Consider the following 13439-nt stretch of genomic DNA (forward strand, 5'->3'; position numbering starts at 1 on the left):
CTGCTCCTTGGGAAGCACGCAGTAACCAGTTCCTAGCAAAATAAGAGAGACTGAGACACAACCCTTCATTGTAGAACAGATAAAAATCCAGATTTATAAATGCCAGTTTTCCCCCAGCAGATGGCAGGGGTAGAAATACAAAGCATTCATCTTGGAACAGTGTCAAATGTGCACACATGGTAATATAAGAGAGCGAGCCAAGTCTTTGTGATCTTACCTTGCTGTGAGGGTCAGCAAACATGCGAGTAAATATTTCACATAGCCTTTTTAACTCGACTCGGCTAAAATATATAAATAAAACATTATATTAATGCTAAAGCTTTAGTTGCAGCAAAAAAGCTAATAAATATTAACAGCTGAAAGATTTAACCTTCTTTATTTTAGTGTTACTTATGTCACGCTTCTGAAAACTCTGTATCTGGGCAAAGCCTTAACTGACATTCCAGTTTAACTGCTGGGAACACCAGTCTTACATCAAGAAATCTAATAAACTTTTTCTTAAAAAATCATAAGCCAGACACTTGTATTTTCTGCTGCTTCTATTTTCTTCTATATTCTGGATTGCAGAAAACAACTTGAAATGTGCACATTTGGGAGGTATTCGCTTTCTGTGTCAATCTTGCTGACTCACTGAAACAAGGGGTCTTCTGCAGCCTAGGCATCAGTTTCTCAAGTGTCCTTTGTGTCAGGGAATTCAAACTTTCAAGTAAAATCAGAACTTTCATGCTGTTTGAGTATATACTAATCATAAATATTTTGGTCTAAACTCTCAGTTGCCTCAGTGAAATCAATCTAGAATCACATGGTATTAACAGATACCAGAACTGACTCCAAAGGCTGACAGCAGGCACATTGAGGAGACAAATATATAGAAATGGAAGCCAGATTATCAAGTGGGCAACCTAGTAAGTCAGAAGATAATTAAATTAAGGCACAATCTAAGTTCCTATTAGTAAGAAATTATTAGGTGCTCAGTAATGTTCTTTTTATGCCAGGGGAAGAAAGAATGATGTATGGGTCTGTCCTGGTTTCAGCTGGGATAGAGTTAACTTTCTTCCTAGTAGCTGGTATAGTGTTATGTTTTGGATTTAGTATGAGAAGAATGTTGATAACACACTGATGTTTTCCATTGTTGCTAAGCAGTGTTTAGACTAAGTCAAGGATTTTTCAGCTTCTGATGCCCAGCCAGCAAGAAGGCTGGAGGGGCACAAGAACTTGGGAGTGGACACAGCCAGGGCAGCTGACCCAAACTGGCCAAAGGAATATTCCATACCACGTGATGTCATGCCCAGTATATAAACTGGGAGGAGTTGGCCTGGGAGGGGCGGTGTGGATCACTGCTCAGGAACTAACTGGGCATCGGTCAGCAGGTAAACAATTGCATTGTGCATCACTTGTTTTGTATATTCCAATCCTTTTATTATTATTATTATTGTCATTTTATTATTATTATCATCATTATTAGTTTCTTCCTTTCTGTTCTATTAAACTGTTCTTATCTCAACCCACAAGTTTTACATTTTTTCCAATTCTCTCCCCTATCCCACTGGGTGGGGGGGAAGTGAGCGAGTGGCTGGGTGGTGCTTAGTTGCTGGCTGGGGTTAAACCACAACAGGGTCCCTTTCATATGATACTGAGTTTGAGTCAAATGCAGAACTGTTTGGTGCCAAAGCTCTTATCTGCAATGTCTTGAAAATACGAGTCTTAGTTTTCCCGCAAGGCAAACTGCCAAAGAATGCAGAAGTTTTGCTTGTTTACTGTGCAAAGAAAAACAGAGCAAGACAGTGAGGAAGCAATTAGATATTTTTCAGTTACTATGAAACCAGAGCAACTAGTGAAATGCACATGGATTGCTCAGAGAACAGCCATTCAGGTCTTGACTACAGGTATCCTCTTTCCAGAAAGACATTAATTCTACAGTCCACCAACATATCTCTCTCTCAAAATAAGCTTCAAAGAACAGGGCAGAATATGCTACTAGTCTACAGGTATTTTATGTTAGTTTGTTTATAAGTAGTACGGGACATTTTTTCAAATAAATCTATGCATGAAAGGCTGACCAAATTTTAGAAGGGCACAAAACCAATGGTCTTAAGAGTTTGATGTAGAGGAAAAAGTTGTTGTAACACCACCACAGCAAGCTGTCAGCTTCATTCAAGATAAGACTGCACAGTCTCAAAATGATTACAACGCTCTCCTGACTTCATGCAGATTGCAGCTCTTTGAATGAACCCTTATTTATTACTCTAATGAATTTTCTTTCTGGACAAAGGTTACATGAAGGCAGCAAGTATAAGCATGTCTCTTTCTAAAAGCTCATTGACCCAAGGTAACAATGCAAGTACTAAACTGAAACAGGCAGTGGAAGAACATTTCCTTAAGGGACTTGTTGGCCTTCTTTTTTTTAGAAGACCTTATGGGGAACCCTTAGAGAACTAGGCCACATGAAGCTGTATGAAACAAAGAGGATAGGTAAGCACCATACCACTTTGCATGCACATCCTTCTGGATATGCAAATCCCATCTAATATAGGATCAGCCATCTTTCAGTTCGGAGTACTAAAGAAAACCTAGCCACATCACTGCCTTTTATTAAACTTGTTACACCACAACAGAAGATATCAGGTTTAATTAGAAGACAGGACAGACTTGCCCCTTGGACTAATGACCTTGATGATGTTCTGCAAGATGCCGTGGGAACAAACAAGATGATAAAATCTAATCATTAGAACGGGCACCAGATCAACCCTGAATCAAGGAGGAAGCAGACTAAAAGCAAACTAAAATGAAACATAATCTAGAAGACTAAACCCAGTATCAAATTAAAAAAATAACTCTGCAGGGGTGTAGTTTCTGGGACAGGTTTATAAATTATTCAGGACCAAAGCTAAGAGAACTTGCTAGCTTGAAGGACCAGTGACACCAGTACAGTTCGAACACTGCAACCAGCAGGGTTGGAAACAATAGTCTAATTCTACCAGCATTTCTGCTAAGAGCTACTGATCTGGATAATAGCCCATCACCCAACCTTCTCAGCGTTTCCTCCCTTGGAACTATCCCCAACAGCACTCAAAGCATTGTTAATAATCCTCACACACCTTTGTGGCAAAATCAAAGTCTCACCCAGCTTTTTCATACAAGTATATGAGGTGTCACAGTTTCTCCAGACAGTTCATTAAAATAAAGAAAAAAGACAGCATACAAGTGGGAATTATCTTTTAAAAGACTTGTAAATAGACCGCATCAAAAAGCATCTCTGATCTAGGGACTCTAACTACCCATATTAAAAACCTGTAGCACTTCCCACTTAAGGACTGTACCACATCATGTTAAGTGGTAGAATATTTTTATGATGGCAAAAGAATAACCTTCCCAGGCCTGCTCTCAGTACATTTTTCATTCAGTCTGTTAACATGAACCATCAAATATTTTCAGCCAGTATGAAGGCCTTTTAAAATGGAAACAATTGTGCAAATCCAAGTAGGTAGGCTATAAACCATACAACCACCACTTATAAACTTGATCATAATTTAAGTGCATAATATTCACAATAGGAAAATAAAAACATCACACCTATTTGTGAATGTTATCTTCAAAGGAACCAAGAGATACAGCTTGTTTCCAAATACTTTCACCATAAACTAAGGGTGAAAAGTCTACGGTCGGAGAGCCAGTTGACTTTAGCTAATGTGACCTGTGGTCATATGAAGCTTCCACATGACTATTGGGTAATTTTAAGATGTGTTTTAACATGTGACATGCCAAAGGTGTTTGAAGGGTTTATTGTGGCTTTCAACAAGGGACGAAGGTCTGCCTCTCCTACCATAAGCAAAGTTTCAGAGTTGGTACACCTACTTCATTGCCCTAAGAAACTTCCCTCTACTTTATAAACTACACCATTTATGGGAGACTCAAGCTTCTGATAGATTTTTTTAAGAGTTACAAATAATATCTATAATTATACCTAACACAGCCTTCATAAAGAGTCAAAGTATACCCAACATACTGAGAGCATCATCTGATCTCATCTTTGAAACACACACACCCTGAATCATTTTAGAGTAAGTGCAGCGAGTGTTTGTTTCACCTACCGAGTTGCTGGGGAAGAAAATACTGAAGGTTCAAACAGACTAATGTAAAAACGGTACCACCCTTTCAGCGCATTTACAATACCATCGTTGTGGGAAATCTCACTGTGCTGCAATAAGCACCTACCATTGGAGGTCTTCATGAGCCAAAGGAAGGCTAAGAGAAGACAGCATGCTTACCTCAGTCCTTTCTACATTACTGCTACAAATTTAACACAAATTACACTGATGACAGCAGAAATTTTTCCAAAAGTAATTAAAGTCCCACATTGTGGAGACAAAGCCTTCAGAGCTGTGAAAGATACTATCTGTCTCCATAAGGCAGGTACGTATTACTGACTCCAGACTTTAGGCATCTCTCATGAATGACTAACACTATAAAACCATCAAGGTCACCTCAGTGTTCGCTGGCTTTTCAGTAAGTTCTGAAGACCTATGAGCCCCTCTTTCCTTTCAGACCAGTTGGAGCTGGCACAGTGGTTCAGGACCTCTGCCACATCTTCAGTCTGCCGCAGGTAGTGTGGAATGCCCCCGTTCCTGGAACCATAGGAGCGCTCTGAGCAAGCACTTGATGCATCGCTGTTAGCATCATCATCGGAGTACATCCCATAGGGTTCATATCTTCTTCTCACTGGCTTTTTCTGGAAAAGGGGAAATTCAGACTTAGTAAGTTATATATAGTTTTATCAATGCCAAAAGAAAAACATTCTATCCGTAACCACTAAAAGGAAGACTAATGCTATTGTTATAGTGACAGAAGTGTTTTAAAGACGTCACCAAGCACTGCCTGCTTACCTCTCACAGTAGAGCAAGACAGATCCTATTGATTTCAATGAGACTATTAGAGTGACTAAGGGGAGCAGGGCCTGCCTTCCCCAGCATGAAAGTGAGATATTTATGTGCAGTGGAATTAACTACTGGTAATGAAATCATATGCTGTTTTATTGTCAATAATGGTCAGTTCCATTGTTACAGATTCTATGATGATACAACCTCTACTTCAAGAAAAAAAAAAATAAAGATAAGGAAGAAAGAGCTGAAGGAATCTGTGCTGGCATGCACAGTCACTTTGATGTTGATAATGAAGTGACTCTAGAAATGCACTGGGATATAGGAGATGACAATTTCTGTTAGTTTGGGCTAGGGTTTTTCTAGAGGCTAAGGGAGCTGAGTACTCAAATCCCACTCATTTCCATGGCATAGCATTAGAGGACCTGATTCCCTTAGGTACATCTCTGAATTTCGATCCTTAGAGAAGGGATATTAGAATTATTATGGTAGCAAAACAAATTGTATGCTATACTACAAAACAAACTCCTAAATGAACCTTAACAGAACAGCACTGATAAGACAATGTATCGGAAGCAGATTGTCTATATTCTAAAGTGTTTGCTACAGAATTCCTTCCGGTGTCCAGTCCTGCAGTTCTTGGACTTGTGAATCTAGCAGAGTTTTGCTTCCACTAGGACTGCAGGATTGAAGCGTAGAAATTAACTCAAGTGCAGTATCATGGGCGTTAGCAACAGGGTGGGGAAAGTTGGAAAGTAGAAATAAAAAGTCAAGAAAGCACTAGTACCTTGCTCCTGGAGTCTCCTAAGAGCTGTAGGCAGGAAAATATTGAAGGGTGGGAAAAAGCATAGAGAATTATGTCAGAAGCTTATGTAGGGTTTGTTTTTGCAACAAAAACGTATAGCAAATGTGTCTTAGCAAATTAAAAAAAAAAACCAGTTTACGCAAAATAAAAGTGGGTATAATGACATCTGACACTATCTCCTAACTGTTGCTCTACTCATATAGCCTACGATTTCCATTAGGGAGCTTGGAAGTGAGATTATCTGTTAATAAGTTTTTTTTATGACAGATCTATATACAGCACCTCTTTGCTTACTTTTCAGAAATGCTGCTCTGGAAGATACCAGAGTTTTTGGTAATGATTTATTTCCCCACATATTATTAGTAGCTTTTCAGATAGTAGATTTTAGAGTCTTGGAAAGAAATTCTGATGTCAGGAAACCACTATCTACAGTACAGCACATTTAATCAACTTCACTTAACCAAGTTCTCTTTCAACCCACAGTTCTTACACCACACTTTTTTGAAGCTTAGCTTCTTTTAAGACCCCCTGGCTGGCACCCCTGGCTTAAAGGCCTTACTTAATGCCAAAGTTTCCATCACCCTTTGAGCTCTTCCGACAGATCTGAGCACTGAGTCCCAGTACAGACACTGTGGGTTTAGGCCAAGTCCAGCTCTTGAACAGAAGCAGTGGATCCAACGCGAATTGTACACAGGGAGTAGAGGTCACAAAATGACCCACAGTATTTTATTTAAACTGAGTATTTGGCTGAATCCATCTTTGGAGAAGTTCTTTTCATTCCTACTACAGGGAAAAGAATACTCCTCCAAAAACAAGGCTGCTGGGTAAAAACTGGCATCACATTACTCTCTCAAAAGGAGCCTGAACTGAGTTTGTAAATTGCCTGTTGTAAGACAATAACCAAGAAAAAGAGCAAATTGGGGTGGTGGGAAAGAAGGGGACAACAAGATCACATTGCATCCCCTAAAGTCATACAAATTCAGATTGATCAACCAAGTCAGCAGCACTGCTTAGTTTCCAGTTGGACTTAAGGATTTCCCTTTTAAGCCTTCAATCCTTTAAGATTTTAACATTCCCGTATAATGTTATTTAGTTTAAAGGACTGGAATATTTAGAAAGGAACTCTGTAAGTCTAGCTGAAGATTAAGTCACATCGAAAGATATCTCAGTGATCAGCAGTGAATTGAAACACTGATCCTCTCCTCCCTCAAGAAACCTGTATTCAGCAACTCTTCACATTCAGGGACACAGCCTGATTTCATTTATGCAGGCAAACGATCACCTATAATTATGCCCTGAACTGCTCTGGTGGCAAATTTGAAGTGCTGAGAACAGCAATTGACTCACAAGCTATTGTATTTGGTAATGAAAAATGCCCACTAATGCTTCAGCCCACTAAATGCAACAGTGCCATCTATTATATACCGTCCTACCTTTATATTATTCACAAATACTTTTTTTTTTTTATGGAAAGGTAGATTTTGTAAAGAGTGATATTTCTCTAGGAATACTCTAATAATCATCTAGAAATGGAGGTGACATGAGCTGGGTGACAATCAAATATAAAGAGGAAAATGTTAGACATCCCTAGGAAAAGTGAACTAGGAAATGGAAAAAGGACATCTGTCACAAACTCTGAAGACACTGTTCATTCTCTGTAAAGAGAGATCTGAAATATCTATCTCAAGATACATCAGGAAATCCTCCTCTCAGCTCAGGTCTAGAGCTGGAGAAGACCCAAGGTACACTGGTACCCAGCTAATGCTGTACAATAACTTCTCCTGCCTCTACACATCCTCTCCCCCAAACACTCCAGGTGAATCTTAATCCAGGCTTATCTCAACACTTGTCTTCTGAAGAGCAGAAAACACTTTCTGGTTTCTAGCCGAGAGATATTATAGTACAGTAAGATTATACAGGAAAATACAAGTTCAAAAAATGACAATAAATTTACTTGGAAATGCACCGAATGTTTGAAAGTACTAGCAGCAAACTAGACAAATACACTTCAATTTAACTGCATGAGATGGTACGGAATACATGCAAGGCAAGTTATGAGCTGACCCAAGTATCTAGCCAGGTGCAAATAACACAGGGCAGGAACTTGTGAAATTCTCAGTTCTTGTCGAAACCTGATCAGGAACTGACACTAACAGAGAACACTGTGTTTTTTCTGACAAAGTCTTCATGCAGGTAATGGGACTGATGGATCCCGAGCACCCCCACAGTGCCGTGTACATCCTCTAGCAGCCAAGTGAAAGACAATCAGCTCATTCAACCTGTCCTGCACTCTAGCACTGAGCCACAGCGGTCTGTTTGATAACAACTGTGGAGAACCAACATGGAATAAGGAAACAAATATTGCTGCCGATATACCCAAAGACAAAACAGCAAAAGGTAGCTAACTCTACAGCATCAGACACTGGCACAAACAGAACAAAGCTATTAAGAAAGAGGAGAACGTACGTACAGGTAACTTTAAGCCACTTTCCGGTGTCGGAAGCATTTTGTATTTTTCCTCTTACCAGTGCATCGGCCACAGCAGCCTCCAGATCTGTGCTTGTGCTCAGGACTCGCATGGCATTCACAGAAGCAGGCATCCTGCCTGGCTGTCCAAGTCCAAACCGGTCTGCACAAAAGACAACATTGAAAGGGATTGTTAAATGAATTCACATTCACTTGGAATCCTAATCAGGTGCCCGAGCAGCTATCCCCACAGGCTCTGGGAACTCACAGTGCTTTTCCACTAAACACTCTTTTATCCACAGCTCTAGAGAGTTTGCCATTAGAGTAAGAAATGAACTATTGTTTGTTGGGCCCCAGAGACAATTTTGGATCCTCGGGGCAACTTTTTTTTTTTTTTTTTTTTTTTTTTAAGCTGGGAAGCAGGGTATCTATTTAATGTTTTTTTTTACACAGAAGTTGTTTCAAACTTTTATTTTAATGTCAGAGGCAGACATGCTGGTCCCAATCTGGCACTCTCAGAAATCAAGAGAAAGCGTCTCATTAACTTCAGAGAGACAGAATCATGCCCAGTTTCAGGACATGTTAATACCTGAGCACTCATCCATCCTGCAGCTTTTTCTCAGGCACGGATGCGAGACTAGCAGCACCAGATTAACCTATTTTATATCTCAAGGCTTGATTAACCAGTAGAACATCCCCCTATGCCCCACAGTATAAAAATAAGGCTTATTATTTGCTTGTGAAGTGACTCCAATTTTTGTTTTATTACTGTTCTTGAGAAGCAGTTTAAATACCATTTAAAAGTTCTATGATATATAAAAATTGATACTTTTTTTTTGATCAAACAATATCATCTTTCTCCCTTTGAATTTGACGGCAAAGCTCTTAATGACATCCAAAGCAACAGGGTTGAGTCTAAAATGCCATTTACACTCCTAATACTAATTAGTTTACTTTAGCATTTGCCCAGTCTACCAAAAAAGTTACTGAAATTAGTTTCTTTGGGCAAAGGCCTGATTCAAAAAGGCATGCTAGCAGCGATATGACAGAATCAGTGACTTGAGTATCACAAGCCAGGCTCTGGCAGCACAGCCATTCTAGATGTGGGTAGATCAGATACCATATTACTGGGATCCAGACTTTGGTCTATAAGCAGAAAGAGATTGGTTTTGGCATTCCAAGTTTTTATTTCCATGTGGGCTTACACCTCTGTCCCCTGCACCCACACGTGCCAATAAGAGTTTTGCCCCTAAATTCAGTGGTGCACGAATCAAGCTGCATGAACCCATTTAATAGACCTTCAGCTGGTCCACACTGGAGGTAGTCATCAAGCAGCAAGAGAGAGGGATCAAGTCACACAGGTCTTTTATTAGTTCACCTATATTTAATTTAACAAATGAAAAATACTATTTATCAAAATGCGTAACTATTACCGTGGATTTCCACAAAACTGTGGTCAAACACGATATTCAGCAGCTTACTGTATTTTTTGGGAAAAACCGTGTGCTTATCACAAAACTTCATTGCTTTCTTCTTTAAAAACCTACTGCACTAAAATATCTTTTAAGGAATTACCTCACACTGACATGTATAATTTAAATCAGAGACTGAAGTTTGCCAGTCTGCTGTCCTAATTCCAAAGCTTTACATTAAGTGTGTCAGAGATTAAGCTACTATGGGGAAATAGGGAAGATTATTTAAATCTGAAGTATTTTGAGGAAAAACAAAAACCTGAATAATAGTATTTATTTCAAATAGAAGTGTTATCTATCAAAATTTACTGTTTCTCAGTGATGTACCCAGACAAGACATTTCTGATTTACAACAAAAGCACGTTTTCTACAAAACACATTACAAGGGAAAAAAAAAAAACTTCTTAGAACTACTGCCAAAAAGTAATCAAATTATGACATTTCACAAAGAAATAAAAGTTGTATGTGTTATTACTATCCCCTTTTTTAATGCACTTGGGATAAAGAATCATTTCAAATATTTAGGTGAAACAGTGCTTCATCCCTAAAATGGAAAGATCTGTACACTCTTAATAGAAGCGCAGAGAAGATGATAACGCATTAGGTCTGATTGAAACTAAAGTCACTACTACAGAGCTATACGCTAGAAAGATGTACAGAAGACAAGTATTTACCTAAGTGTAAATGATATCTGATGCAGTACAAAAGCTGTAAATGTTGAGACAAGTTCTGGACTCAGTTTTATATTTAAACCCAACTCAATGACATTACTCAAGTGTTACTGAGATCAGAATTTGGCTTTAACTTTTGAAATAACATAGCAGCAAAAAATACCATTGTCATTTATTTCCACGTAAATTTAGTATTACATTAGAAAAGGGAAGATAGTTTGGGTTTTGTTTTTTAAAATGAAGAACAGAATGACAAAGTAATTCAATTATAGATCAGTTTAAATACCCAGCATTAAGAAACAAAATTGAGCTTTTTTAACAAATTAAGTACAGTGTGGCATGCTGGCTTTTATCTGTCTCCAAGGCTATCAGGAATTTTCTGAAATACTTCTTTCAGTGATCTTTAAATTCATAACACCCAAGTCACTCTGGGCTTCTCCCCAAGACACTGTTGCCATACCTGAGTGCAGAAGTTAGACCGTAGGAGAGACCTCGGCATATCTCTAACGTGGGGCTGCGAACACATTTGGCTCCAGGAATAACCAGTACAGGCAAGCCCAATGTTACTGGGCAAGAAATAAGTAGAGTATGCTCTGGCCACATTCCTTTGTCTCCCTGGCTAGATTCATTGTATTGTTACAAACTTGGTGAAAATTCCCAAGCACCATTTTCGGGCCGATTTTGCCATTTTTAGGGAGATTTGGGCCTACTTTAGGACACAGGTAACCATATAGAATTTGATTATGCTTTGTACCAAACCACAGGAACCAAGCATGAAGTGACTACCACAGGAAATTGAATGCAAACAAAGCTTAAATCTGAATTACAATCAAGGTATTTTAAATCATTTCATTATTTTTATTAAATACAAATTCAAATTGTTACTTTGGAAAATGCCAGTCAAATCAGCTTGCATCATTTCTGCTAAGTAACCTGATAAGGGAAGTGTTTTGAGAGTTTTAGTTAAGTGACAACTATTTAACTAGACTTAGAGAAACAGAATATTTTTCACTCCCTACCTGAAGAGGGTTAATTAAATAACTTGCAGTGTCACTAATTCCTTATACAATTTTAGCCTCCAGGAAAACACTGAAGCCCTCATCTTCTACATCATCTTTGTCCCCACAGTTAATTCTCTATTGTCCCAAAGCTCGCAGCCCTCATTCATTTCTTTTTAAGACTCCCAGTGAAATATCCTGATTTCAAAGGGAGTTACAGGTTCTCCACAACTGTGAATCCAGCACAGGGGTGGGGAAGCAGCAACTGGAATCTGCACATTTTTCTCATTATATGTAAGCATTAGTCTCCTGATGCAAAGCCCAGTGAAATTAAGGGAATGATTTTTTCAACAACTTCCATGTACAAGGCCTTCAGAATTATATGAAGGATGGAACAGCATGTGTTATGCTCCAAAGTTCATTTTGAAAGCTCATCAGGTGCTTAATTCTTGCTGTTCTTGTGTATTTTGGAGAGGATCCCACAAAGAACTTTCATTAACAGAGACAGGACTCCAGAATATTTAGTAATAAATGGGATGAAACCCACTAAGGTCTGGTCCTAGGCACTGGGAACTGCTACACTGCTAAAGAGGAAGTATAAGCAGAAGTTGCAAGTACAAGCAGAAGTTGCAAGTACTCTGCATCAGTCAGGATTTAGCCCATGCTGCACAACTGATCCAATTTACAGGAGAATTGAGAAAGCCCTGGATCACCCTTTTTTAAACACTGTTCACAATGTTCCTAAAATACATAAAATTAAAAACATCCAAGAAATGAAATTCAAAACAAAAAGCCACACTGAACAAAAACAGAACAGAAAGCCCCACAGCAGTGAGAAGCACATGCCAAGTGCTGGCTGATGCACATGACAGCAAATGTTAAGATGGTATAAAACAAGACTACGTATAAGAAGCGGATTCATGCAGTTAGCGCTTGTTCACCTGACTGCCCAACAGAATCAGCAGTGGAGAGAGCACTAGTGGACCTGGAATGACGTCGAGAAGCTGCAAGTAGAAGGAATGGCAACACCCACAGGATTAACACACATTTAACCCGAGACAGAAAATGCCACAATCCAAAGGCGATGCGTGTGACCGCTACCAGTAAAGGTGTTTCATAGTGACAGGGAAATGACGCTGTATATGAATGCATAACAGATACAGTGCAAGCCCCAACAGCGACGTCTCCGTCTGTAGCTTCCCCCCCTCACCCCCATGACCGTAAACACGATGCATGACAAAACTCATTTGTAACAGTCCCAAACCAAGTGCCGTTCAGCAAAAAAACCCCAGTGCACATCAGTCACATTCCAGACCCACAGATCTGGAAGACGGCCATCATGAGAACGTGGAGCACATAACTACAGAGCAGGATTTAGATGTGTCTGATCTAAACCCCAAAGTGAAGCCATGATGAATGGTTAGGAATTGTGCTTGTAGGTATTTTTCCACAACATTCTAGCCTATGCATAAAAAAAACCAACATTAACAAAGAGAATGAGTCACCATGTAAGTAGAAAGAGTCATACAGGGAGGTCAGCCAACCACTGCATATAGGTCTTTGGGTTGGGTTTCTTTTCCAAGTAAATACACACACACACATCATAGCTGTTTCTACTACCAAAAGTCCCTTGCTTTTAACAAATTTTGCATACATGTTTCTTGAATCTAAGTACGTACATGCACAGATAATCTGAATATGCACATCTAGAATTACACCACATGTATACAAATTGTTAATAGCAACAGAGCACATACAGTAGCAGAAGAGCTCAACCCAAATATAGCTCCCACTTCAATTCCCAGTTGTCAGCAGCACATTGATCACAAAATGCTTTTGGAGAGGTTTTCCATTCTTAGATTCAGCATAAAGGCGAGTTCTTTACGAAAGCAAATGGAAAGCTGGTGAGCTATTTCCAAATTACAGAAATTTAGTTTTTCTGAAGAGGTTTTCCCTCATTGTCTAGAAATTACATCCTTACCTAGCTCAAACCAGCTGACTCAAGAAACTGATTGCTCATTTGAGCAATTAATCACCACAGACTCACTGAAGGCCTTGTTGCTTTAACATCATTACTAGTACTGTCAAGAAACTGAAAAAATAAAGTAGAATTACCTTCTAATACAATAGGCTTTGTCAATTATGCATAT

The 13439-nt window shown here is 39.1% G+C and overlaps 1 protein-coding gene across 29 annotated transcripts in view; it reads right to left on the reverse strand.

Annotated features, from left to right (window-relative positions):
* The window catches only part of CLASP1 (cytoplasmic linker associated protein 1), a 192591-nt gene that overhangs the window by 50471 nt on the left and 128681 nt on the right, over window positions 1-13439 (reverse strand). For 11 of the 29 annotated variants that reach the window (XM_052793236.1, XM_052793253.1, XM_052793242.1 and 8 more), the window contains 5 exons: window positions 12231-12293; window positions 8208-8311; window positions 5665-5688; window positions 4485-4729; window positions 218-281 (listed from right to left, as the gene is read on the reverse strand). In XM_052793236.1, coding sequence (XP_052649196.1) covers window positions 218-281; window positions 4485-4729; window positions 5665-5688; window positions 8208-8311; window positions 12231-12293 — 500 coding nt within the window. The remainder of the gene's footprint in view (window positions 1-217; window positions 282-4484; window positions 4730-5664; window positions 5689-8207; window positions 8312-12230; window positions 12294-13439) is intronic. The other 18 variants (XM_052793264.1, XM_052793251.1, XM_052793254.1 and 15 more) reach the window with 3 other exon arrangements.

The sequence above is a fragment of the Harpia harpyja genome, chromosome 7 (assembly GCF_026419915.1).
Source record: "Harpia harpyja isolate bHarHar1 chromosome 7, bHarHar1 primary haplotype, whole genome shotgun sequence".
NCBI lineage: Eukaryota > Metazoa > Chordata > Aves > Accipitriformes > Accipitridae > Harpia > Harpia harpyja.